This window comes from Drosophila biarmipes, chromosome 3R, assembly GCF_025231255.1.
Source record: "Drosophila biarmipes strain raj3 chromosome 3R, RU_DBia_V1.1, whole genome shotgun sequence".
Lineage (NCBI taxonomy): Eukaryota > Metazoa > Arthropoda > Insecta > Diptera > Drosophilidae > Drosophila > Drosophila biarmipes.
The window spans coordinates 18,419,089-18,444,038 of record NC_066616.1 but is presented as its reverse complement, the minus strand read 5'-3'; the positions used below and the strand labels follow the sequence as shown (position 1 = coordinate 18,444,038).

The following is a 24,950-nucleotide window of genomic DNA, read 5'->3' as shown; positions in this document are numbered from 1 at the left end:
TTATATTTTTTTTTCTAAAAATGCAAAGTTTTGATGTCTCCATGATACCCACCAATTGAATACAGACTTTCCTTTACAACTTTATTTTACTCTTCCTTGAAGAACGGTTCTTATGCTTTACTGCTTAAAATTATTGGCCTAAAACTTTAAACAGTGAACACCCAGGGTTTTATAAAGCTAAATGATTTGCGTGAGCAGAAAACTTTAATCAAATCATCCATTTGACCAGTGTCCACAAGATGATTCCAGCAATGACCCACAGTACAGTCATAAGGCCATAGTGCAAGATCTTCAAACTAATTCATAACGAGAGGATACATTTAGGGAAAAGGTAAAATTTTTACAATAAGAACTTACAGCAGCAACAGTCTCAGACCCTGATCAATGGATTCCTTGGTTGGAGGCTCTTTTCCCAGGTAAAGTCGCATGCCCAACAGGGCCTTCTCCCAGTACTTCTTCCAGTTGAGAGCCTCCATGTCGAAGTTGTATATTTGACGCTCCTCAGGTGACATTAAGGCCCTTAGCCGATCTGTGCTCTTCGTCTCAAAATGCCAAGTGTTGTGTAAGAAGGGCTGCAGGATCTTGATGTTGACATGTATAGATCGGTAGAGCTTCACCAGGCGAGGTCTCCTTCCCGAAAGACTTAGGGCCAGATCGTAGAAAAACCCGGGTAAAATGTGGTAAAAGAACGCGAGCAGCGGATACAGCCAGGTTGTGGATACGTTTTGCACGAACGGGTACCAGATCATCTTCGTCAGGGGAAACTCATCTCGGAAGTACAGGCCGTAGTTGATGTAGTCCTCGATGTTCAGTAGGTTCTTTTCACTGGGTGCTAAGGTGTAGATGGCGGGTTGTAACTTCGGATCTAGAGGGGTTTTTTCCTTAGACGTTTGCCAAACACTTGCCAAAACCACGTTTGCGCAGTAGTCCACGGGCACAAGGCTGGCGTAACCCTTCTTGTCGTAGCTAATCAGGCGCAAAACTCCATGGCCGACGCCATACATTAGAGCAATGGGGCCGTACAGATTGTCTATCCAGCCACTTACAGGGTCGGTGTGGGTGGCGATTACTGAGAATGAAAAAAAAATGTTATCAGGAGTTCAAGCCCCTGTACCACGCCATTTACTTACTAACACCCGGTCGAAAGATACTCAGGGGAAGATCTCCGGATTCCCTCAGGACCACGTCCTCCGCCAGTGCCTTGGTGTAGGTATAGGTGTTCGGATAGTCTCCCTGGAGAGTGAGTGTCAGTTTGTCCAAAGTTTGTTCGTCTAGCAGCTCACTCAAGGCCAAAACCTTCTCCGAGTCGCAGGTCAGGTGCTCGGGATAGAATTTCTCCTCCACACGAAATATGATGCAGTTGGAAAACGCCGTGGAGACGTGCAAATAGGCCTCCAGATGCTTCATCTCCTTGGCCAATTGGAGCATTAGCCTTGTGGCCCTTGTGTTGATCGCCAAAGCAACGTGGAGCAGCTCATTAAATCGCACTGTGGCTGCTCCATGGATGACTATCTGGACCTCGGAGGCCAAGAGCTGGCGATCCGACTTACTAATTCCCAGGTCGGGTTCCAAGCAATCGCCTGCGACTATGGAGATCCGATTGAGTGCCTCTGGCTTTGCCTGCAGCAGGACTTCAAAGAGCTTGAGGGGTAAGAGCATATCTTAGCCCTAATCGAAGAGCTTCCTTTACTTTTTACTCACTGGGTCCTTCTTCCATATGGCTATGCGTTCCTGAATGCCCTGACCCCGTTTGGGCCTGATCATCGAGTAAATCCGTTTCACATCCGTGGTTCGCAAAAGCTTTTCAATTATCACTGCAAAATAAGGAAGCGCACTTAAGAAAAACATTCCAGGGCTGTCCTTCGGCGTTTACCTTTCCCCAGAAATCCTGTGGCGCCTGTCAAGAACACCACCTTGTCTTTGTAAAATCCTTGGATACCGCCGTCCTTTTCGGAACTCGTTGTGGCGTTTCTCGGTGTCATTCTGAGGATCCCATGAAGCTTGCAAGTTGAAAATGAAATTCTATCGGAAATCAATTCGGTATGGTCGCGCTTTTTATACGCGCTGCGCCGATAGACGCAGTGTCATTTGAACAGTGACCAGGCCAATCGTATGCAAAGTTACCCCATATACGCGAGTGTCTTATGAATAGTCACAGCTACAGCCACGGTTGGATTGCATTTATCGGGTCTCGACAGAACTGCACATTCATCCGTGCTAGTATAATTTTATTAAACACATTTTTAGATACGAACAGATCTCTCAAAATATATGTTTATGCTTCAACAGTAGTCCAAAACAGATTCCTCCCAATCTAATCATTCAAGTGACAAAACACCAAGTTGGGTATACAAGGTGCAACCTATTTAAGAGCATACCTTTTGGCGGAGAACTACAAGTCAAACGATCTATAAGAAATGTAATTCGTTTGTTCTATCCATTTTTTTCCCAATCTTGGATGACGTCGATAGGAAACCTTTGAGTTAATCACCTTACCATTTAATGAGGAATTATACAAGTATTCAAATTGCGTTCTTTGTTGCTTTTTTATAACCTCGTTAATTTTAAGCATAAAATATTAAGACAGCTTAGAATTCCAAAGACTCTTCCAACTTCTCGACTCCCTAGGGGGATGTTAGACCAAGAGCTTGGCTAGAGACCACAGGGCGTAGCCAGCAACGGAGATCAACGAGTATACGAATGTGTAGTGTAGCACCTTTAGACTGTTAGGAAGGATATTAAGTATCAAACAGAGTGGCAAATCTTGTTCTGAAACTCACCGCTTCCCCAGCTTCAGACCCTTGGCGATGGACTCAGCGGTGGGCTGCTCCTTTCCAATATACAGTCGCACTCCGTACATGACCGTCTTGAAGTAGTCGCCCCAGTCCAGGCGGGCCATGTCAAAGCCGAACAGTTGGAGGTCATCCTGGGACATGGCCTGCCTCAGTTCCTTCGTGTTGGACGTGTCAAAGTGCCAAGTGGTGTTGGAGAATGGACCCAGGACAGCGATGTTCTTGTGAATCTTGCGGTAGAGGTTCACCAGAATGGGCTTCCGGCCCTTGAGACGCAGCAGCAGATCGAAGAAATAGCCCGGAAGAGTGTGGAGGAGGAAGGCAGCCAGCGGAAACAGGGATGCTTTGGTGATGCAGAGGACAAACGGATACCACAACATCTTGGTCAGCGGAATGACGTCGCGGTACTGAACCGATGTATAGATGAACTCGCCAAAGGTCACAAGGTTTTTCTCGCTGGGCGCAAAGGTGTAAATGGGCGGCCTCGTGGTTTTGCCACTTTTCACCGATTTCTCCGCCGTTCGCCAGGCACAGGCCAAAGCTACATTGACGCAATAGTCAGCCGGCACTATACCGATCTTGGCATCGGGGTCCACCATGGTGACCCGCATAATGCCGCGCGCTCCTCCAAAGCAAAGGGCCATAGGTCCAAACAGATTGTCCACCCACCCGCTTACGGGCTCCTTGTAGGTGGACATAACTGGGAATATTTAAGTTGCAGCTGTTCAAGATTAACTCCAATCTGATGCACTTACTGATCGCCGGCCGGTAGACACACAGGGGCAGGTTGCCGGCCTCCCGCAGGATCACGTCCTCCGCCAAGGCCTTGGTGTACGTATAGGTGTTGGGATAGGAGCCCAACAGGGCAGGGGTCATTTTGTCCAGCACCTCCTTGGACACCAGATCGTTCAGGGCCAGGATATTAGCCGAGCTGCAGTTCAAGTGCTCCGGATAGAAGCGCTCTGCAATGTCACGAATCACGCAGTTCGAGTAGGCAGTGGAAATGTGAACGTAGGAAACCAGGTTGGTCATCTGCTTGGCCAACTGGAGCAGCAGACGGGTAGCCCGAACATTGATGGCCACGGCCAAGTGCAGGACCTCGTCGAATCGCACAGTAGCAGCTCCATGGATAACGACATGCACCTCGGCGGCCAGGATCCTTCGATCATGGTCGCTGATACCCAAATCGGGTGCGGCACAATCTCCTGCGATGGGGCACACGCGATGCAGGGCATCTGGCTTCGTCCTCAGAAGCACCTCGAACACCTTCGAGAACATAATTGAAAGGGTAACATGTGTCCTCCCTAGACCTAACTTTGCCTCACCGGGTCCTTTTCCCAGGTTGCGATACGTTCTTGGATGGGCACTCCGCGCTTGGGTCTAACCAGGGCATAAATCCGGCTAACCTCCGATGTTCTCAGTAGTTTCTCGGTTACCACTTTAAAAAAATAATCCATTAGCTATTGACTGTGTTCCACAGCTGGAACTGGGCTACCTTTTCCTAAAAATCCTGTAGCTCCCGTTAGAAATACTGTTTTATTCTTAAAAAATCCTTGTATTCCGATGTCCATTTTGCTCAGAGTGTGATACCTTGCCGTTTCGCGACCAAGTTAACTAAAAAGAAAGTCCAAACTAGCGCTTCTATTTATTTGGAAATCTATAAATTACAAATACCCTAAAGAGGTCGAGTTCAGCCTTTTCTAGAAAAGCAATAGCTTTCCGTTTTAGGGAGGAGAGCGTGCTTGCGTAGATATTTTAAATTAGCTATATAAGAGGGAACTTTTATACGGAAACCAAGTCAAACCCTAATGTTATAACAAGATATTAGAAAACAATTTTGCCAATGTTTTTCCAGTTGAAAAAATATTAGGTTTTTGGTTTTTTTCAAACGCTTAAATAAGTTTTTTTAATTTTCTGGAAGCATATTTATTTCCTTCAGACACATTTAACACGCAATTTGATTTTTCGAAATCGCGACCAGGCGAAATGCTTTCTCTAACGCCCAATGCTAATGAGTTTATAAAGAAAAGGAAGGAAAATACGACTTAGCTTGCTGCATACGGTGCCATAACCTGTACGAATATATTTATCAAACGAATAAATCTAATCGCTACGTCAATATTATGTCTTACACGTGAAGGTTTTATAGGTACAACATAGGTGAGGCTAGTAATTACTTCCCATATTGAACAGCCAATTTATTTTATTATCCAATAAAGCTAACTCTTGTTACTCAAGTTACAAGTACACATTGACATCTGACATATGGTTGACATCTCGCTGCTGCGACGAGCCCGGAAGATTGACTTAATCGATTAAAAGCTCGTCATGGGTATAAAAAACATTTGTTTTTATGAAAGTAAATATGTATTTTTATTTAGTGACTCATTTATGGGGACTTTAAAGTGTCATATTTATCTAATTTACAGCAGGAAATTGAGCAGCGACAAAACAATAAAAGCGGCCACAGAAAAGAGAATGAACTCCAGGGTATGATGGAGCAGCTTCAAGCTGTAAGGAGAATGCAGTTAATACACTGAGAAAACCAGGATTTTTAATAGGTGATTACCGCTTGATCAACTTCATGCCTTGAGCAATGGACTCCGGAGTGGGCGGCTCTTTTCCCAGATATTGCCTCATGCCTCGGAGGGCCTGAAGGAAGTACTCCTTCCAGTTGAGGCTGAACATGTCAAAGTAGTATATGGTTCGGTCCTCCGCCGACATGAGTTGCCTTAGGCGATCCGTGTTGCGCGTGTCGAAGTGCCAGCTCTTGCAGGCAAACGGCCCCAAGATGCCAAGGGTCTTGTGTATCTTGCGATAGATCTTCACCAGCCGCGGTTTCCGGCCACTCAGCCAAAGGGCCAGGTCAAAGAAGTAGGCTGGCAAGGTGTGGTAGAAGAAGGCTGCCAGGGGATAGAGCCACTGCGTGGTGATGCAGTGGAGAAAGGGGTACCATAGCATCTTGGTGAGCGGACAATAGGATCGTCCATCGAGGGCATGCTGAATGAACTCTCCGTGGGTGAGTCTGTTCTCATCGCTCGGCGCCAGTTGGTAGATGGTGGGACTCTCCTGGGGTCTCTTCCCGCTGCCATCCTCGGTGGTTCTCCAAGCGCAGGCCAGGGCCATATTGGCACAGTAGTCCACGGGCACCAGACTCGCCTCCGCCGTGGGATCTATGGTGGCGATGCGCAGTACCCCTCGCGCCACTCCGAAAAGTATGGCCATGGGTCCGTACATGTTGTCAATCCAGCCGGAGATGGGTTCCTTGTGGGCCGCAATGACTGGGTTAGGGGAAAACCACTGCTATAACTAGTATTATATCTTTGGCAAGGATTACTCACTGACTGCCGGTCGGAAGATGCAGAGGGGTAAGCCACCCGCTTCCTTCAGGATGACATCCTCTGCCAGGGCCTTGGTGTAGGTATAGGTATTGGGGAAGGAACCAAGAAGGGCAGTTTCCATGTTGTCTAGCAGTTCGTCACTCACCAGCTTGGTCATGGCCAGTACCTTGTCGGAACTGCAGCTTAGGTGCTCGGGGTAGAAGGTCTCCTTAATGTCGTAGATAATGCAGTTGGAGAAGGCTGTGGAGATATGAACAAACGCCTCCAGCTGCCTCATCTCCCTGGCCAGTTGAATCATCAGTCGCGTGGCCCTTGTGTTGATAGCCAGAGCCACATGCAGCGGCTCGTTGAATCTCACGGTGGCTGCTCCATGGACGACAATCTGCACCTCGGAGGTCAAAAGCCTTCGATCACTCTCGCTGATCCCCAAATCGGAATCGAGGCAGTCTCCTGCGACGGGCCAAACCCTTTGAAGGGCCTCCGGCTTGGACTTGAGCAGCAGTTCGAAAACCTTTTCTCAACTTCGAGAGTAAGTAATAGTCTTGGGTCTTCCAGCTCTTCACTTACCGCATCCTTGGACCAAGTGATAATCCTCTCCTGAATCTCAACACCCCGCTTGGGTCTGATCAACACATAGATTCGTTTCACATCCGTGGTGCGCAACAGCTTTTCAATTATCACTTTAATATTGTAAGAAAGGTGCAAGTCGCAATTCTGTTATTAATTGTTGAAACAAGTTTTTCTAGAGTCTGCCGCCTGGTCGTTGCTTTGAACTTTACTCCTGTAAATTTGAAAATGTGCCAATACCTTTTCCCAAAAAGCCTGTGGCTCCGGTTAGGAAAACAGTTTTGCTGCGAAAACATCTCTGAATTTCGGTATCCATTTCACCCAATAATATCCAAAAGTAGTGCTTACACTTCGAAGTGGTGGCAAAGAGTCCAAGCTGTTGTTAAAAACGTCGACTTTGTGATCGACGAGAAATAGCTTTAATGTAAATCACCTTGAATTCGCTGCGGATATTTATACGAAATGGGCGTTCGTTCGGTGAACTAAAGACCCAGGGCTGGTAAAATCGAATAATATTATAGAACTAACGAAAGTATGCTGTTTCCAAATTTCATTTAAATTAGGTTAAAATAATGACTTGCAGAAGCGGAGGTGTGGAAATTTGACTGAATGAGTTTTCTGTTTTAAATTGTTTTCTGCATCCCTGTTCTGTATCCATATAAATGTACTTACATTTTTTTCAAATTTTAATTGGTTGATTTGCCAACCAAATGGCCGCTCAAGGAGGTCTAAGTACGGCTTGTAAATAAATTTATAAAAATACTTGTTATAGCACTTGGCAGACATATCTTAATAATGTAATGTAATTGGCACTCAGCATGACCTTAGTCTATTACATGAGTGTAAAGCACTTCGATTCTTACTCGGGCAAGCATATACTAACATATTTAATTTTATAGAATAAAATGCAGCTTGGAAAGATTTTTTTTACTACTTTTTGTTAAACTTGTTAAATTAGTGTTGTATCAGATTTTTTACCAGGCTCCCAAAAAGTAATATCCTAAACTAATTTTAATAAAAATAAAAAATAAATTAAATTCAGCCCCTGAGTGGATTCGAACCTTCACCTTCACCTCCGCGGGGACCACCAACCTACGAAGCGAGCCAAAGGGCGCCCAGAATCCACGAGCGCAGTGTGCCCTTTAGATGGACTCCTTTTCGTCGTGTCAGGAGCGGGAAAGCAAGTTAAATAGAGAGAGAAACAAAGTTTTCAGTTTCTGAAAGATCTTTTGTTATGATGGGCAGCCCATATACGTATGTTATAATGTGCATTTTGCAGAAAGTGAAAGTATGTACCAGTGGAAAACAGGCATTTTTAGTTTCGTGCTTTTGCGTAATGACACCTTCGTGAACCAAACTTTTGACACGCGCTCATCTCTACTGCGAGCAATCGATACATTTCGATAGTTAACAAACAGCTGTCGCGTTGTTGTATAATTTTGATTGGGGAAATGGCATGCGCCAGAAAATTGCCTTTTCGCGTTTTCCTGAATAACTCCTTGACGGTAAACCGTACCATCACCATGTCCGCCGCCCGCCGCGCCGAGGAGGCCGTCGAGAAGCTGAAGGAGACCAATCCCTACTACTCCAAGTACGCGAGCAAGATTGCCAAGTTGCAGCAGACGTCGGCTGAGGAGTTCCTGGATCGCGTGGAGCGCGTGGTGAATCCCATTAAGGATGGCCAGAGCCAGGCCAGGTGAGGACAGAGTTCGCAAAAAGTGCACCCTCAGGCTAATAGCATCCCGTTCCAGGTCCTACTCCGAGCTGCTCAATCCCAAGCAAAAGCTGCAGGCCGAGCAGGCGGCTGAAATACCGCACAAGAAGCTCACCGACATTATGAAGTTGGAGCTGATTGCCGACAAGAGCGCCGAGGAGGTCTCGCAGATCTGGCTGGAGTACCACAAGACCAAGGAGGTCCTGGCCGCCACTCTGTCCACTACTCAGTACGAGACCCTCATGCAGCGTGCCAAGGAGCACCCAGTCTTCTTGCTGCCGCTGCCCCGCAGCGAGGGCTTCGAGTTCGTCATGCTGCAGTTCGCCGCCAACACCGTGCACTTCACCCCGCTCCTGGCCTACCAGGTGCACCACGAGAACGCCCCCGAGTGCCTCACCCTGGTCCACTACACCGAGGTGCAGGACAAGGGAGTGGTTCTGATGCGCGGCGAGTACGACACTAAGGTACTCACCGCCCAGGAGGCTCAGTGCCTGGCCAACGAGCTCCAGATGTTCTACCTTAAGCCCGACGAGGGCAAGCTTAACCTGCTGAACACCTTCACCCGCAAACCGGACGAATTCAAGCACATGGATCTGATCAAGGAAGTGGAGAACATACAGCTGGCCTAAGCCCTGTGATTTTAGTCAAAATAAACGAAGCAAACACGACACCGACACAACAAATACGAAATATTGGTAAATTTTCAAATTTTATGTCTTCATAAACACAGGACATGGAGAACTTTGATTTGGTCATGGAGCAGATTGGTAAATGCGAAAAAGTCCGCATCCGATAAGCTTGCACATGAATAGCCCACCGCCCGCAGGTTTCGGGAGGGTTCATCTGTTTGCCACTGTGACGCTTGGTCTCCTGCAGATGCTCACCATCCAAGAAACCATGGGCATGGGTACCATAGGACCTGCCGCTGTCTGCGATCTGCACATGAATCAGGCGCAGTTGGCCTCGCTAACGGCGGCTGGCTTTATGGGCATCATATGCTCCTCCTACTTCTGGGGCTACATAACAGACAAGAAAGGTCGGCGTTGGACCCTGTTGCGTACCATTGTTCTAAGCAATGTGTGTTCGCTCGCTTCCATGTTCTGCATCAGCTCCACGGGCTTCTTTGTGATGCGCTTCGTCACATGTATTTTGTGAGTATTTTGGGCAAACTAAACGAGATGAGACATTTATCCTCCAATCAGTGTGGCCGGTCCGAGTTTCGTGGCAGCCACCTACCTGAGTGAATTCTGCTCGCAACGGATTCTGGTCCGTACCATCACACACATGTACATGTTCACCGGCTTCGCCATGATCTCCTGCCCAGCTTGGGCCACGCTCTTCCTGAGTCAGGATTTCATTCAATTTGAGGTCGAGTTGGTCGGTGACCTGACGCTGAGACCTTGGCGCGTTTTAGGCTGGATATACATTCTGCCCGGAGTGGTGGCTTTTTTCCTGCTGCTCCACTTGCCGGAGAGCCCCAAGTTCCTGATGATGATTGGCGAAACACAGAAGGGGTTGGCTACCATGGAATGGATATCCAAGAAGAATACTGGGCACGGCCTTACCGAAGACCAGATACGACACATGATCGCCTACGAAGATCATGTCCGGGTGAGGCGGCGCAAGAGCAAACAGAACATCCTGCGCTCAATGCTCGACGATGCAATGCCCCTGTTCCGGAAACCCTTTATCGGCTATTTTCTTTGCGTCTGCTTCGTCATGTTCGTCCTGGGTCTATTGTGAGTGTGGTAGGTGTCTCGAGGATTTTTATTAATTTGTCCACGGATCCCCAGGTCTAATGGCCTGGGCATTTGGTTCACAGCCATGAGGAATCGTTACAACATGCGGCAGGGCAACACGAAGGGCATGACCTTCTGCAGAGTACTCTTCGTCCCAGAAACAGGTCCGATTATGGAAACTGAGGCTGACTTCGAGGCGGTAAGCTGAGGACTCTGAAGCAATATCCTTGATTAAGTTATTTGTTTTCTCAGGTCTGCGACGACTCCTTCAAGGGCTTTAATAACTCCTTTGTCCTGGGAGCTGTGTATGTCGTGCTGTACAATCTGAGCTGGCTGTCGCTATTTTGCGTGCACAAGAAGGTGATGTTCGTCTTCTCCCTGGTGGCCGCCTCCACATTTGGCTTTCTGCTTATCGTTGTCACCGATCCCACGATGCAACTCTTTTCGCTGGTGTTCCTGCTCGCCTTTCCCGGCGTTACAATTGGTCTGCTTGGAGGTGCCCTCTTGCGCTTTGTGCCCACCTACATTCGCGCCAAGGCTCTGTGCATCAGCCTGATGTGGTGTCGATGTGGAGCAGCCGTTGGCGCAATCCTGGTCGGCTCCAACATACAGGATCATTGCGAGCTGTTCCTGCTGGCGATCGCAATTCTACCTCTGAGTAAGACCGCTTAAAAACAATTATTTATTTTACTTGGCCATTTCTTATTGATATTTCCACAGTTGCCGCTTGTATGGAGGGGTACTTGCCATTGTAACTTCTGTGTTTTTATTTTTATAAGATAAATCTTCATATTTTAATCAACATATATTATTTGTATATATACTTGTCTCAAATCTTTTCCTTCTAGCTAGTAAAGTATTATTTTTTAAGGCCCGAAAGTAGGCAAGAAAACGAATTATAAAAAGTTATTTTTAGCTTTTATAAAACAACAACAGTACTTGGACTTGGCACTGGTTATAAAATAAAAAAGATCCCCGATAATGTGACATTTGGACCAGCATTAACTGGAAATTTTTTATCTCCCTAGAGTGTGCACCAATTCGGATTATTACTTTTAGAGCTCAAGGTCGAAATTTCTTTATTTAGTCTACCAAAAAGTTATATTTAAATCAAAACCAAAGTTTGATCATTGCACTCTTTATTATAATTTAAGCATCACAAAGACAACTTTTTGGATAATTCGTTTATTCAACAAACATCAAGACTAGAGTAAATACTTAATTCTGTAGCTGCAACTACAATATTTCTCCCAACTAGTTAAACTATTGCCCCGAAAGAGAACATAATCCAAAAGGCGTATGCTAATAAATATATTCATGAGTTAGTGACGTTGCCAAGGTTGCCTAGTGAGGGATTAGAACACCTCCTCCTCATCCAAAGCGCGGACCTGCGGGATAGATCTATATTTTTCCGTCGTAAGTGAATTCTTTTCTGGTTACCAATTCTCCGCCATTGCCGGCACTCTTTCCCAGGTTGAAGTTGTCCATCTCGCGATTCCGCAGCAGTTCCATTAGGGCTCCCCGCTTGCCGAACCGAACTCGGGCTCTGTCTCCGTAGTAGGTGTCCAGATCCTGCAGGAACTTGTAGGCATCGGCCATGGTGTTGACGTCGTTCTTGCGCGGAGGTCGGGAGTTCGAGGCCTCCACACTGCAGCCGGCGGCCAGGAGAGCGAGGGCCACACAGACAATCAGGATGCAACGCATTGTTTGACACATGGTTCTGGAAATGCATCAGGTAAAATATTATATGTTATTTAATTATATCTAAAATGTATTTAAATGTGTGGCAGCTCAATTTTTCACTTTGATAAATACAAAACCAAAATTTTAGCAAATATCTCACTATTTGCTGATGTTAGGGAAGGTCGTAAAAAATTAGCAACCGCTAATGATTGTGTACATTTTATCATTGATTATTTTTGTGTTGGCTCTTGAAAAGAATGCTTTTTAAAGAACTTATATAAAATAATGGTTAGTAGAAAATGATACTACAACAATGTTTACAACTAATGGTTTTTTCCATTCATAATAATCGTTTACCAGGTAGAAAACCTTAGAACTAACAACCGATATTTAGTAATTTAGATCTCGTATCGCTGGGGGACCTATTTAGGGGTCTGGATCTTTGGAGGGCCTTAGTTAATAACTGCTAATCTCGTATGTTAATTAATTACATCGCGGTTAACTAAAGCGCACAGCCGTCGTTTAGGGCCAACCAATGATTTTTGGGCGGGACTGACGCAAGCTGCTGATACTTGAGCGCAGCTAAAAAGCAAATAAGCCCGATAATTACGAGTATTATAAGGCACTTAGCTTCTAGTTAGGCCCGACTTGACCCGAACGAAAGGATGCAGCTGTGAGTCATTATTTTACGATCAATATGGGCTTAAGATAACATGTAATAGTTCTAAGAAAGCGCATTTATTGGCTTTATATGACAAGTGTTTTTTCAACTGAACTATCCTTAGTGTTTTATGGGAAAGTATTAGTTCCGTTTTGAAGCACTTACCTGGTCCAGAGGAGGAACTTGAGTATTTGGGAGCGCTAACGATATGACAATGCGATTGTTTGGCGGACTGTGTGTAATCGGCGGACGCGACCGTGAATAAATGTTGGCCAAAAGCCATTGGCAACAGGTATTTATAGGAGTCCTCGGCTGGAGGATGTGGCCGGCTTATCATAGTCGTACCACCCCCCACCCAACCAGATCCCGAGCAGCCGCGAACGGAAGTTGGCGAAACGATTCGAAACGAGCACCGGGCGAGGCGAAACCTCTAAAATGTTTTCATATGCAGGCTAATTATGTGGCTGCTGCCGTGTTTGAACTTTTGCAGCAGCTGGAACGGAAGAGCCACCGGGAGTGGGAACCCGACCGGGTGGGCGGGCGTTATGGAAATGGGAACGGACTATGGAAAATGGAGAGCGGAGAACGGAGATTGGCGGGCGCTAACAAATAGTGACAGTTGGCTAACGAGATATCTGCAAAACGGGGGGCTATCAGGAGCAGAATTACGCATAACTGAATAAATGACAAATTTTCGATAAGCAGGATTATAGTGCCTGCTGCTGCTGCTGCTGCTGCCCCACCTGAAATCGGTCGCGTTTCGCTTTGGAGCCCACTGATTTATGTGCTCGGGGACTGGCTGCACTCCTCCTTCCGCCTTCGCTGGCGTCAGAGTTGCGGCTCTGTGTCATTAATTATAGTATTTTGATTATTGTTTAATAACTGTTGGCTTAGACGTCGACGTGATTGCGATACGCGGCCCGGCCGATGAGGTATTAAGTGCGCTGCTCGACTTCCCATTGCTATTTAATTTGGGGTCAGGCGGTTAAGTCACTTCCACAGCGATTCGAGCACCGCTGCAGTTCTGTAATCTGCCCGCCAGTGCGTATACGTAATATGTTATGCTTTCCCCAAGTCGAGAGTTGTACGATAACAACATGACATCACGGTGCGGGCTCGGTTTCTCTGGTTCTTCTGGATGGTTATTAAGTTAATATTTGTAATAAGCGTTCTGACTAATTAACGCTCTAGCCATTACTTATTTACTCGGTTTATTTTTCTTCTGTTTTTTTTTGTGCTTGCTCCGTTCTCTGTCCTACTGTTGTTGTGATTATCGCTCCAATTAAACTCGTTAGATATTCATTTACGACGAGCGGTAGCGTTTAATATTTAAATCTAATTGCCATCCAACAAAGTTGGTTCCTCATTGTTCGGCTGAGAGTTTAGCTCCAGTTCCAGTTCCATTAACGTCCGCCGATATAGAGCACTTGCCTTTGGCTAATAATTGGAGCTATGATAGGCGACTACATGCTGTGGCTCTGGCTACTGGGCTCAGCACTCCCCGTATGCTTACCTTGCGGTCGACATTCATTACAGCATCCGCGAACCGGACCACGTCTGGCCGAAGTCCCCTGAACTTTCCTGCACTTTTCATTATTAATTTAATTATACATTATCATTATTACACAGGGGAAAATACATACGTAACTAGATTTAAAACACATTAAAAGGTTGTCTTACGATACAAAAGATTTCCCTATTGTGACCCACTGACATTCAATCGATTAGGGAATACACAGAAAAGAATCTGCAACAACCGTTTATCTTTCGACCCCACTTATAAAACGAACTTTGTAAATCGTTTTAGTGTGGTTCCTTAATAAACTGTCCCCAAAAAAAGCGTTTAAAATACACCTCAACAATACTTCTACTCGGTTTTTCTGACCTCGCGACGGCAATAAACCTCATATTTGATCGAAATCTGAAAGGTCGACAATCACACAACAAATTATTTTTTATTCTGTTCTGTAAATACAATTTGGGCTATGACTTTAGTTTTTCATGACTCAGCCTACTATTGAGATGTTCTTTCAAAGCTCAAGGATGGTTGCATGATTTGGGAATATTTTGTAAGGTCTCAAAGAACCTAGAATTTGAAAAGATTTCCATGACAAATTGACAAGCACAACAATTAACGTTGTCAACAAATACTGTTTAACAAATTTTAACCTAGCTTGCGAGTCGTATGAGTTATTTTTAGGGAGCACTTGAGAGTCATTTAAGTTAGATACAATAAAAGTGTTAAAATATTCTATATATATATATATATATTTGGTAATATATTTTTTCCGTTTAGAGCTGGGGTTAAAGCTTACATTTAAATGCTGGCCTTAAGATTTTTCTGGTGAAGTTGATAGTTGTCCGGGGAACCCCTGAGCAGGTTCAAGGACACACACTGCGTGTGTGCAGTCGCATGTTCCGCATTGAGAGCCAGTGGAGCTGGTCAAGTGGGGCTGCCTTTCGGGTTTTCCCAGCACCTCCTATATGCACTCCATTGTTCTGCCGGCTGCGAGTTTGCAGGGCTTTTGTCACCTTCCATGTGCTAAATTGCCAACGTCATCGCGCCGGCGGATGCCGAATATCTCAGACAATACTTGAAGCTGATGCGGCGCTGCAATTACGACAAAGTGCCTAGTTTTATACAGTTATAATTCCTGAGTTGCGGCCTGCGCTTTTCGGATTTCAGGGCTAGGCTTTCCCCCGTTTTCCCAGGCCCACTTCGTGTGCCCCCCACTAAATGTATATATTTTGCATGCCAGCCCCCAATTTCGGGTGAACAGTTTGCGTAGATGCTAATAATTCCGATTCGATGCCCCTTCCAGCTCGTTTCGAAAACTACTTGGGGTAATTGAGCGTTTAATGTATGCGAAATAGTGTTTTTGGAGGGGGATGAGCAAATATATTACTTCCTCAGTGGCCAGTTCTGTGGGGGAACCGCTTTTTGGGGGCTTTCCTCGCCTTGAGAATGGTCGCCAGCTGGAAGATTCCCATTTAGACAGTCGCCAAACAATGGCCTTATTGGCAGCCCAGCGATAATTGTTCCTAAAATTTCGCAGCTTAATAACAAAGTTTGCATCTATTTGTGTGTGTGTGTTTTTGTTTGGCTCTCCAAATCTGGCAAATATTGATCTATATCCAAAGGGTTAGTCAGATCCGTGGTATTCCACGTGAACTCGCCACTTGACCAGAGGACAGAGAGGGGTGGCCACGGGTCCGTTGTTGAACGTCAGAGATAATTCTGCGAAACAAAAATAGAAATGGGTTTCACCATTTTTAATTTGTTTTTAGCCGGTCTGGGTATTTTTATTGAGATATTAGAAGTAATTGGTTTGCATTGATTAAACGATTGTAAATCTAGTTTATAAAATGTAAGTCAGCTGGTTTATTGCTTTGATACTACTGGGAAACAGTTAATCGCTGATATTAAAGTACTTTTTTATTGCAAATGTAATGCAAGTATTTTCGGCTATCTTAAAGTAAAAATATCTTGCGTTGCCCAACTTAATTAATCTATCCACCTGTTGGTAATAAAATCTTTATAGGCTTAGAGAATTATTTTTACGCATGGCTTAAAGAAGATTTCTTCACACCTCTTTTGTGCGGCTGATGTATTCATGAGGTTGAATAATAAACTGGTTTTCTTTTTATTATTATTTATTTATGGGCTATTCGGTTTTCAATTTATGATTATGAGATGCCTAGAGGGTTATTTTTAAAGTATGTAACAGGTCATTAGAAGCATTATGCAATCCTTCGGCACAGGATTCGTTTTTCTATCCCAGAAACGAGCTTTTATGGGGGGCTCCACCTAGAACTCTTGAAACTTTTGGAGAAAGCATAAAAAGCGAACATTCAAAAATGGGACTTTGGGATGCCGCGTGTATGCCATAATTGTGGACCGTGTTGCCATAAACACAAACAACAATTAGCCAGCTAACAACAACCGCCCAATGGAAAATTGCGACTAACATGCCATTTGGTAGTTAGGAGCGAGCTTATGTCTGTCTATTCGGGATCAGATCACCCATAGTCCGTTCGTACAACCTCAAACAATGGCCGGCCATAAAGGCACACAAAATGGCATTTCTCAGACAAATGTCTGGCGGGAAGTACGGCTACAGATGATATGTACTTGAGGTCTTGGAGACAACTCCAGAGCGAAATAGGTCACGTTCTATAGCGTAGTAGTATACGCCATTTAGGCCTGCTTACTGACCTTAGTCAGCGTGATCGGTTCAATCGCCTGAGCAATCCATAGATCTGTCATAAATATCGAGCTAAATAACCGACGGACAATTATCAGAACAGCCAGTTAATAGCTAATCGTTATTGGCTGCTAAGAATCAGAACTGGATGTAATTGCGTCAAGAAATGGCTTTTAATTGCGGCAAAAACTTCATGCATATTTATGGCAGGCCGCAAAAAGGGCACGGGCACGTGTGCGTGTCTGCTGTGCCCAAGATAGAGACCAGGCCGCCGGATTAAATAGAGTCATTTGAGCCATTCGGGCCATTAAATTTATGAGAAGGCAATTGCCGGCTAAGCGATCCCCGCAGACGATGGCCAACCCGAGCCCCCCATCTGCTGGGAGTTCTAACCCAGGGGTTTCGAGGGTTGGGCGCTGCTGGCCGCCCTCCAGAGAGGGGTTCATAGCCCCCGAACTCGGCCCCCGAACCCAGTCCAGAAAGTGACTTAATGCTGCTCGGGGTTTTTGTTTTGGCCAACGAGCTGGGGCGAACGTGCGCGGTTTTAGCCGAGCGCGCCAGGCCCGAGCAGAGGCTTGAATGTGGACCGGTTGTAGAAAGGTTGAGTTGAGATGCTAGTACTAGCTATCTGCCAGCTGCTAACTGCTAACTGCTAGCGGCTAGCCGATCCGATCTCCGCCAGACACTCGGCACTCGGTCGGTCGCCAGATCGGGGATCGGCCCAAGAGTCCATATAAAGGTCCCCGCTGCAGTCGAGATCGCCGCATTAAGTTGTCAAAATTTGTGAGAATAGGAAGTGCGTGGCAGTTCAGTTCGATTCGAGACAAGGCAGCGAGATTCTAGCCCAGCGACTATATAGACTGCGGATCCGACTCAGAATCAGTATCAGAATCAGAGCCAGTGGCAGGCAGATCGGATCACGGCGGAGCGGGACAACCGTCAGGCATCCCACACTCGACCCATAAAAAGCTATTAAACCACCAGTCAATAACGGTTACCATGCAAATTCACCCGATCCCCATCGGAATCTCAATCACAATAACGCTACCGACCTGTTAATGGTTTAATTTGCGGTCATAAATAATAACACAAGAATTAATTGATTTTCGTCATAAATCAACAAACAACTAACCCACTAACCAGCCGTTCAATCAAGTGCAGCCCGTGGAAAAGGAAGGGGAAAAACACAGTAACAAACGGAGTAAAAAATAAAATCAGATCGCGCCGGAGCTTAAGTTTTTTAGGTGCCGAAATGAAACTATTTACCAACAAAAACCAGCGCAATGCAAGTGAGTATAAAGCAGGCCCAGTCCAAAAGAGCCAAAGTGGTCGGTGCTTTGGCTTAATTAAGCCAACCGGAGACGCGGACGGAGACTGAGACCATTGTGCGCATTGGTCAAAGCCAAAGGCCCATAAAGAGTTAACTCGGAACCGCCGTTTTCAGCCAAGGGAGCTCCGTTCAGCCCCCACGCGATCGTAAAAATGTCAACAAAGCTCTCTTGCACACACCGCCAAAATCCAAAAACCGCCAGAAACCAAACTAGACTCGTTGTGACTTACCAGGAGTGGTGCAATGGATTTTTAAGCACTTGTGCCTGCCAATCAAAGCGATGTAAAACGGTGTCGAAATTTCCCACTCAAGTTCCCGGCGAAAATTAGAATGCTAATCGCCGAACTACTGACAGCTGGCGGCACGCGTGAATATTTAGTTTTTATTTATTGCACAAAGAGCCTGGACCGAAAATAGCAGACCAGTTCGCGGAACTGGGTTCTGAGGTCCGAGCTCTTTTCGGTATATAGGTAAATCTCTAGTAGATACAGCGATCCGCGCTGGGAAAAAAACTAATTAGTGCTTTCTAGTGCCGTCTCCCATTTTTATTTTTCGTCACCAACTCGGCTCTTGGCCAAAGCAGTTAACATATGCTCAAAGCCATGTCAAAAAAAAGGGGCAAAACAAGGTATTGGATCGGTCCAATTTGCATGACAACGAATGAGCCGCCAAGGGCGTAGGGTTCTATACGTTGTAGGTCAGTTGTGTAGGGTCACTTGGGATTACCCCTTGTTTATGCAAACGATTTAATGTAGATCTGCGGATCTCCAGTTTTGGCAATCTCATTCGCAGGCGTACGTGTGTGCATATGTGTGTACTAACGGATCTGGACCTGGCAGTGCAATTAAAATGAAGTTTGCATAAATTAAGATTTGAAATGAAATCGGCTGGGGCTGAAAATGTCACGTATTGCCTTACCATGAAGTTCGATGATTTCAATCAGCATAAATGCGCTGGGAAAACTGAAGGTGAGCGCGATGATGGCCCAGCCCGGGTCAGATTGGCCCCGCGATGTGTGTAGACAGATGTGGCGCGCCAAGAGGCTGACGGGTCAGAGGCATGACTTGCAGAGACTGCCCATACGAGACCGAACCCTATGCCAACGCCCAGAACGATGGGGCGGTGCGAGTGGGCCATAAATCAATACGATCTACAGCTCAATGCCCGCCGAACAATGCAAATAGCAGCCATTGTCCGGGCATTAGCCATAGCCAGATCATCGCCAGTGCGAGGTATCCGTTTCAAAGGCGAACACAAATCGGATCAGCACCTCATCCAAGCCTGCGGATCGGGGAAGTTGTTCACTCGGCGAGCGAGATATTTACTTTTCCTTATTGGCGGGCATCTAATTGCCGCGAGACTTTGAGACTGCGACTATTTAAGGGTTTTGGGTTTTTTCACTGGTTCTGGTTCGGCTTTTTGGCGATGATTAAAAGCAAACAGCAACGGATCTGGGATTAATCACTAGCCAAACACAGGCAAACACAAATAGCGACATAACAGCTCGGCGAGCGGCGCATGCTGCCTGAAAAGCAAAAAGTGCGGAGCGAGCGAGTGTTAGTATCACTATCTCGTGGATGCCCGAGTGCGAATCTCATCGACGAGCTGTAGCCAAGCTGTCGAGCTGTAGACCTGTAGAGCTGTAGAGCTGGGGAACTGTAGTTATGGCTATTTGCCTAATTTATTGTCGTTTGACGGAAGTCGCACACACACACACACCTGTCGGCCGGCGAAGGTGCTCCGTCAGAAACAAAACAAACTCATTCTTGACTTCAGTGGGTCACCACTGTGACTGGTCAAAAACATATTTATATTTAATTTTTTTTTGGCCACCAGCAAGCCGTGCACTTGGAGTCGAGCTGGGTTAATTTTCAGGTTTTTGAACGCTGGCCGGCGAACTGCGAATTGCACCGAACTTGAACTTCAGACCGCTGCAGAGGCAGTCGTCGTCGGTCGTCAGCTGCCAAGCTCATACTTAGTATCTGATATATCCGATCCGATCCGATGCCGCCTGATATTGAGCTGCTGCTCGATGTTTCGCTGTTTTGCCGTCGCAAACAAGTTCACAGCTCACTGAATCAGCTGCTGCGGCGACCGAGACAAGCGTCTTTCATTCATGATGCCGTGTCTTGTCTGAGTATCTTATGTGTGTTTGGTTTTTTTTTTTGGTCCGACAATCTTTCTATCGACTTCCAGCGGACTTTACTTCGCCGGTGCACTTGTTGCGCAATTCGATTCAAGCCCCACTTTTGCCAGCCCGTGGATTTTGCCACTCCGCGTGTGGATTTTGGCATTGGTCATTCCATTGCAGCAGAATAATTTCGGAGCGCTTTGTGTGCGGCCCAATTTATGGCTGGGCCCGGAGCTCGGGAATTTCGGCTGTCACTCTCAAGGCAAGGATATGCATGAGCATCTAAGATTACACGGGAAGAAATGGTAGATATTTTGGAAGTTTTCGGTATTGGGAAATCTTAACCATAGCCTTAGAACTTGAATATTTTGATTTTTAACTATTTGAGGGTTGTGAGCACTAATTACGCCTTAAGTTATAAAAGAAAATATTTTAAAATTATATTTACAATATTTATTTACAATATAAAACTTAGAATGAGAAAATGGGAACAATTTAGAGCTATCGCTTATATAGTTTCGCAATTAAAAGCCTGGGAAAATAACATTTTTTAACCATTTAAATTAACAAGCCAGAATTTAGCAATATACGCCCCTTACTTAAGGATTAGATTTCCAGACTAACAAAATATTAGATATTCTTATATATATTAGTTAATCTGACCGAAATTTCTCGCCGTGCACGCTCTTAACTCCTATCAATGGAATATATGTTTGGATTTCTGGTTTCATCGGCGCCATGCATAATTTGTCATGTATCATCGCTATTTGTTTTGATTGTGAAGTCTTGAACCTATTTATGACACCGAAGTTGACACCGAAGCGAAATTGTTAATGAGTTTATGCTGTTTGCTTTTCGATCTCGGCCGCAGTTCGCAGATGCTGTGGGATCGTGCCATTTTGGAGCGAGCTGGGGGCGTGCTAGGCACCTGGGTATCTAGTCAGTTCATTGATCTTGGCAGGTGTATCTGTATCTATCGGTCGCCGCTTTCGGTTTCTGTTTCCAACGCACGTTTTTTTGGGCAAACAATTGGGGATTTTTCTGCTTTTGTTTTTATTGCGAGAATTCGCTAAATGATTTCTGTACCGATAAATGGGCACAGATTGTGCGTTTGATTTATGGGTCGCCCCCATGGATTTATGGAGCGGCCGTGATCGCTGGAAATCGGTCAAAGGAGAACTGTAGGGTGCGACCGCGCCCCGGATTCGCCGACTTCCCACCGGTTTCCGGGCAGATTTCGAGTGCGGAAGTGAATATCGCCGGGGCAAAGACAATAATCTTCGCGGAAGGTGAGAACAAACGAGTTTCGGTCGTAAAGTGAGTGATTTCACTTCAAGTAGATGTGAGACGAAGTGCAGCCTAGATTGATATGCTTCGATTGCCTTGCCCATCTTCCGTAATTTTAATTAATATGCCAAACAAGGTCAGTGAAACTGGATTTTTACGACTTTTCTAGGAGCGGCAGTCTTATCCAATATCCAATTGGTGTAAACAAAGCACACAATCAGTCGCAGTTCACTCTTCTCAGCCTTGTAAATTCCCTTGCTGTAAAAAGAAACAAATCAAACCGGGCAGTGACAGTGGGAAAATAAACTATTCCTAAATTTAAGGTGCAACCAGAAATAAAACAAATACTTTTTGTTTATCTTTTATGGTAAAAAGTCGGCGATTTTGCTAAAACCAGTTGGCAGCCGTAGGTGTATATTAGAGCCGTCTATAAACGAGTAGTGTGGCTTTTAAATTTAGACAATATATTTAAATTGCCGGAAAAAATGTCTGAGAGCGCGAGGGCAGTAAACTAGAATTATGGGAATTTTTTTTTAGTTTTTTGAGTGCAGGCATCACCTTCCCCCTCTTTTGCGATTATAAAACCGAAGAACGTTCATTGAACCGCCACCGTTTTGGGCATCGTCATCGTCTGCCGGTTGTCATCGTTTTGTTTAATAAATTTTGGCCTGGAGACGCTGCTGTCCCCTTCCTGCTCCTGCCATTGAGGTAGGTCGCGGATCTCGGCCCGATTGCATCTCGGATCGCGTCCGCCACCAAGGTCAATGGCATGATGGGGGGCGCACGCTACCGACAAACTGGAACTGGAGCCAAACCAGTTCAACTTCAGCTGGGACGGCGCTCGCATGACCATAACTCACCCGGTGATCTATTTATTGCAGAGCTGCTGCGCAGCGCTGCCCTCGGGATGACCCTGCTGTTCTTCGGGTCACTGGTCCTCATCGCGGACCCACTCCAGAGCATCCTGGATGCGGTAAGACTAAGCAACTAGAGTAATACAGGGACTTCCGCAGAGAAATATGAGTTATATTTGTATTTTATAGTCACATCAATTAGTAACTTTAATCACTTAATTACCAACGATTGCCGAGCTGGAAAAAAGCTTGCAGTTTGTCGAGCAATCTAAATACTAGCATTGGGAAGAAATTGATTCCATTTAATAGATTCAAATATTATTGACCCATTATCATAAATAGCTAGAAGAATTTTAGTTGCCTAACAAATTATCTTGTAAATTTTTCCCTTACAATCAAAAATGTAAACTACTTAAAAATGCTAAGTTGACACTGTGCTCAGTATTCTTTCTATAGAAAATGCTGTTCATGGACAATCCAAACCCATTTGTTGTTCAAGCACAAGCTATACAAATTAAACAAAAGATATTTCTGTAGGTCAACCTTTGTTATTCAATCGAAATAAAGTTAGTTCTGCCAGATCAGTGATTCTGTACGAACCGACAGAGATAGCAAACTACATTTTTGTAATGCTTTTCTTGCAGCAATTGACCTTGAAACCGGGCGCCCTGCTCCACCGACTGTGGCTATCGCCACCGCTGGATGTGTACATCAATGTGTACATGTTCAACTACACCAACGTGGACGAGTTCACGGCGGGCAGGGCTTCCAAGATGCAGCTTCAGGAAGTGGGACCTTACGTTTACCAGGAGATTCTGACCAACCACGACGTCACCTACAACGAGGCCAACAATACCATCACCTACACGCCAAAACGGGAGTATATCTTTATCCGGGAACGATCTGTGGGAGATCCCAAGGTCGATCGCATCCGGGCGCCCAACATTCCGCTGATGGGAGTGACCACTCTGGCCTCCAGTCTGTCGATGTTCGCCGCTTTGGGTCTGAGTGCCATTACCAGGCAGCTGGACTCGCAGCCCATGCTGGAGATGACTGTCCACGATTACATGTGGGGCTACGAGGATCACCTGGTGGAACTGGCCTCTCGGTTCGTGCCCAGCTGGATTGACTTTAAAAGCTTCGGCATAATGGAGAAGGTAAGTTATCTCCTATAAAGGTTTAAATACGAAATAATGGACCTGTTGCTTAATTTATAGCTGTTCCGGGAGGGAAATGAGAGCAACGTGTTCAACATGAACCTGGCGGAGCCCAAGGACAAGTACGGTGTGAGGGTAGCGGATGCTCCTCGAGGCTACACCGTGGACAGCATCAATGGAGAGCGGGGCTTCAAGGGCTGGGAGTACAACAGGGAGACCAAGTAAGTATTTTAGGAACCCTCCTTTAAGTGGAAGATCAACAATTCCATTATTTTTCCTTTAGTGGAACCATGTGCAATCGCATCTGGGGCAGCCATGATGCCACGCTCTTCCCGCTGGACATGGACGAGAACGACGAGTTCTTCCTGTACAGGCGAACCTTCTGCCGTCGACTGCCTGTGAAGTTCAACCGCACCACCACATACAACGGCATCGATGGCTACGAGTTCTTAATGGAGCCGGACTCCTTTGACAGCGATGTGGACAACTCCAACTCCTCGTGCTACTGCAAGAACAATCGTTGCCTCAAGAAGGGAGTGGGCAACGTGTCGCCCTGTTACTACAGTGAGTTCTAGTGACCTTACACCAATGGAAACATCTTAGTTAACTAGTCTCCTATCACTTTTCCAGACATTCCTCTAGCGATTACGTATCCGCATTTCATGCATGCCGATCCCAGTCTACTGGAGCCATTCGAAGGCCTCCGGCCCGATGAAGAGCGTTTCACATCTACCTTCGTCGTGCAACCGGTACGTTCAATAGAAAGTAAATCAAATTGGCCAATCTAATGATACGCTTTCAACTCCAGCAACTGGGAGCCCCGATGCAGGGCACCCACCTGCGGTTGCAGGCCAACCAGGTGGTGGGCAAGGTGAACTTCAACCGCATGATGTCGCCCTTCGAGAACATGATCCTGCCGCTGCTCTGGGTGGACCTGAACATCGATGTCCTGTGCCTGAGCCTGCGCCTGCTCATCCATGGCATCAAGTGGGGCTTCCCGCTGCTGCAGTGGGGTGCTGCCTTGGGAATGCTGCTGGCCGGCGTTTACCAGCTGTGCAGCGCCCTGTTGCTCTGCATTTGGCCATCAAGCAGGCAGTTTCAAAAGGTGGATCAGGTTGAGCGAGGCACGGCGATTCAGGTGATCGGCGCTGGAATTAGTTTGGCCACTGGCCTAAGGAAATCCTCCCTCCAACTGGATCCGGAGGAGCAGCTCAATCTGCTCTTCGGCGGCGGCAGCTTCATACCCAAGTTGGCCAAGGCGTGAGCCAGAATCGGAATGCTGAGCTCAACTCAAGAAGGGGCAACACTGTGATATTTAGGCTAAGATTCGGTGTAAATTATTGTGCTCATCGGAAACAACTTAGGGAACGTCCTTGCCTACGTACTAGTTAACAATAACTATAAGCTAGGGCTAAAGTTAGAGTGGTAACAGTAAGCAATGTACAGCTGAGCTTGCACTCGATAAATACAGGTCGATAGCTATCTAATC

General features: G+C 46.0%; 7 protein-coding genes and 1 long non-coding RNA gene across 11 annotated transcripts; 3 read left to right on the top strand and 5 right to left on the bottom strand.

Annotated features, from left to right (window-relative positions):
- Window positions 1-67: 67 nt before the first annotated feature.
- LOC108023319 (fatty acyl-CoA reductase wat) lies at window positions 68-2,361 on the bottom strand. The gene is made up of 5 exons (XM_017092625.3): window positions 1,874-2,361; window positions 1,702-1,814; window positions 1,131-1,641; window positions 358-1,069; window positions 68-296 (listed from the first exon to the last, which is right to left on the bottom strand). The coding sequence occupies exons 1-5, from the start codon at window positions 1,980-1,982 to the stop codon at window positions 209-211; spliced, it is 1,533 nt and encodes a 510-aa protein (XP_016948114.1). The 5' UTR covers window positions 1,983-2,361; the 3' UTR covers window positions 68-208.
- Window positions 2,362-2,527: 166 nt separating this feature from the next.
- Window positions 2,528-4,421, bottom strand: LOC108023328 (fatty acyl-CoA reductase wat). Its single transcript, XM_017092638.3, has 5 exons — window positions 4,288-4,421; window positions 4,118-4,230; window positions 3,548-4,058; window positions 2,781-3,492; window positions 2,528-2,723 (listed from the first exon to the last, which is right to left on the bottom strand). Exons 1-5 carry the CDS (start codon window positions 4,361-4,363, stop codon window positions 2,636-2,638), a joined length of 1,500 nt encoding a protein of 499 aa, XP_016948127.1. The 5' UTR covers window positions 4,364-4,421; the 3' UTR covers window positions 2,528-2,635.
- Window positions 4,422-5,136: 715 nt separating this feature from the next.
- LOC108023329 (fatty acyl-CoA reductase wat) lies at window positions 5,137-7,290 on the bottom strand. The gene is made up of 5 exons (XM_017092653.3): window positions 6,941-7,290; window positions 6,701-6,813; window positions 6,134-6,644; window positions 5,362-6,073; window positions 5,137-5,303 (listed from the first exon to the last, which is right to left on the bottom strand). Exons 1-5 carry the CDS (start codon window positions 7,014-7,016, stop codon window positions 5,216-5,218), a joined length of 1,500 nt encoding a protein of 499 aa, XP_016948142.1. The 5' UTR covers window positions 7,017-7,290; the 3' UTR covers window positions 5,137-5,215.
- Window positions 7,291-8,096: 806 nt separating this feature from the next.
- Window positions 8,097-9,104, top strand: LOC108023344 (ATP synthase mitochondrial F1 complex assembly factor 1). The gene is made up of 2 exons (XM_017092689.3): window positions 8,097-8,396; window positions 8,452-9,104. The coding sequence occupies exons 1-2, from the start codon at window positions 8,152-8,154 to the stop codon at window positions 9,041-9,043; spliced, it is 837 nt and encodes a 278-aa protein (XP_016948178.1). The 5' UTR covers window positions 8,097-8,151; the 3' UTR covers window positions 9,044-9,104.
- Window positions 9,044-10,959, top strand: LOC108023335 (putative transporter SVOPL). Of its 2 annotated transcripts, XM_017092666.3 has the most exons (6): window positions 9,044-9,181; window positions 9,241-9,565; window positions 9,617-10,153; window positions 10,208-10,352; window positions 10,406-10,811; window positions 10,874-10,959. In XM_017092666.3, the coding sequence occupies exons 1-6, from the start codon at window positions 9,148-9,150 to the stop codon at window positions 10,906-10,908; spliced, it is 1,482 nt and encodes a 493-aa protein (XP_016948155.2). In that variant the 5' UTR covers window positions 9,044-9,147; the 3' UTR covers window positions 10,909-10,959. The 2 variants fall into 2 exon arrangements, with proteins under 2 accessions (XP_016948155.2, XP_016948165.3); XM_017092676.3 differs by lacking the exon at window positions 10,874-10,959 and having other exon boundaries at window positions 10,237-10,352; window positions 10,406-10,548.
- A 316-nt stretch (window positions 10,960-11,275) lies between these two features.
- LOC108023363 (neuropeptide F) lies at window positions 11,276-12,804 on the bottom strand. Of its 3 annotated transcripts, none has more exons than XM_050888855.1 (3): window positions 12,663-12,804; window positions 11,594-11,873; window positions 11,276-11,523 (listed from the first exon to the last, which is right to left on the bottom strand). In XM_050888855.1, exons 2-3 carry the CDS (start codon window positions 11,867-11,869, stop codon window positions 11,509-11,511), a joined length of 291 nt encoding a protein of 96 aa, XP_050744812.1. In that variant the 5' UTR covers window positions 11,870-11,873; window positions 12,663-12,804; the 3' UTR covers window positions 11,276-11,508. The 3 variants fall into 3 exon arrangements, with proteins under 3 accessions (XP_050744812.1, XP_016948255.1, XP_016948246.1); XM_017092766.3 differs by having other exon boundaries at window positions 11,276-11,520; window positions 12,663-12,800; XM_017092757.3 differs by having other exon boundaries at window positions 11,276-11,541; window positions 12,663-12,791.
- An 897-nt stretch (window positions 12,805-13,701) lies between these two features.
- LOC127011559 (uncharacterized) lies at window positions 13,702-14,445 on the bottom strand. The gene is made up of 3 exons (XR_007764615.1): window positions 14,141-14,445; window positions 14,011-14,078; window positions 13,702-13,947 (listed from the first exon to the last, which is right to left on the bottom strand). It is a non-coding gene; the product is annotated as an uncharacterized LOC127011559 (long non-coding RNA).
- A 3,011-nt stretch (window positions 14,446-17,456) lies between these two features.
- Window positions 17,457-24,948, top strand: LOC108023290 (lysosome membrane protein 2). Its single transcript, XM_017092596.3, has 7 exons — window positions 17,457-17,991; window positions 22,332-22,423; window positions 22,949-23,461; window positions 23,522-23,682; window positions 23,745-24,025; window positions 24,092-24,210; window positions 24,270-24,948. Exons 1-7 carry the CDS (start codon window positions 17,955-17,957, stop codon window positions 24,723-24,725), a joined length of 1,659 nt encoding a protein of 552 aa, XP_016948085.1. The 5' UTR covers window positions 17,457-17,954; the 3' UTR covers window positions 24,726-24,948.
- Window positions 24,949-24,950: the final 2 nt, after the last annotated feature.

Coding starts and splice junctions, on each gene's coding strand:
- LOC108023290 (XM_017092596.3), top strand. CDS start 17,955: ATGAAACTATTTACCAACAAAAACCAGCGCAATGCAA. Junction 23,683..23,744: donor GAGTACAACAGGGAGACCAA/GTAAGTATTTTA, acceptor TTTTTCCTTTAG/TGGAACCATGTGCAATCGCA. Junction 24,211..24,269: donor CTACCTTCGTCGTGCAACCG/GTACGTTCAATA, acceptor TTTCAACTCCAG/CAACTGGGAGCCCCGATGCA.
- LOC108023335 (XM_017092666.3), top strand. CDS start 9,148: ATGGAGAACTTTGATTTGGTCATGGAGCAGATTG. Junction 10,353..10,405: donor CTGAGGCTGACTTCGAGGCG/GTAAGCTGAGGA, acceptor TTGTTTTCTCAG/GTCTGCGACGACTCCTTCAA. Junction 10,812..10,873: donor GATCGCAATTCTACCTCTGA/GTAAGACCGCTT, acceptor ATATTTCCACAG/TTGCCGCTTGTATGGAGGGG.
- LOC108023319 (XM_017092625.3), bottom strand. CDS start 1,982: ATGACACCGAGAAACGCCACAACGAGTTCCGAAAAGGACGGCGGTATC. Junction 1,815..1,873: donor CACAGGATTTCTGGGGAAAG/GTAAACGCCGAA, acceptor CTTATTTTGCAG/TGATAATTGAAAAGCTTTTG. Junction 297..357: donor GGTCTGAGACTGTTGCTGCT/GTAAGTTCTTAT, acceptor GTTATGAATTAG/TTTGAAGATCTTGCACTATG.
- LOC108023344 (XM_017092689.3), top strand. CDS start 8,152: ATGGCATGCGCCAGAAAATTGCCTTTTCGCGTTTTCCTGAATAACTCC. Junction 8,397..8,451: donor GATGGCCAGAGCCAGGCCAG/GTGAGGACAGAG, acceptor ATCCCGTTCCAG/GTCCTACTCCGAGCTGCTCA.
- LOC108023329 (XM_017092653.3), bottom strand. CDS start 7,016: ATGGATACCGAAATTCAGAGATGTTTTCGCAGCAAAACTGTTTTCCTA. Junction 6,814..6,940: donor CACAGGCTTTTTGGGAAAAG/GTATTGGCACAT, acceptor ACAATATTAAAG/TGATAATTGAAAAGCTGTTG. Junction 5,304..5,361: donor GGCATGAAGTTGATCAAGCG/GTAATCACCTAT, acceptor TTCTCCTTACAG/CTTGAAGCTGCTCCATCATA.
- LOC108023328 (XM_017092638.3), bottom strand. CDS start 4,363: ATGGACATCGGAATACAAGGATTTTTTAAGAATAAAACAGTATTTCTA. Junction 4,059..4,117: donor CAACCTGGGAAAAGGACCCG/GTGAGGCAAAGT, acceptor ATGTTCTCGAAG/GTGTTCGAGGTGCTTCTGAG. Junction 3,493..3,547: donor TGTCTACCGGCCGGCGATCA/GTAAGTGCATCA, acceptor AAATATTCCCAG/TTATGTCCACCTACAAGGAG.
- LOC108023363 (XM_017092757.3), bottom strand. CDS start 11,869: ATGTGTCAAACAATGCGTTGCATCCTGATTGTCTGTGTGGCCCTCGCT. Junction 11,542..11,593: donor CCGGCAATGGCGGAGAATTG/GTAACCAGAAAA, acceptor TCTATCCCGCAG/GTCCGCGCTTTGGATGAGGA.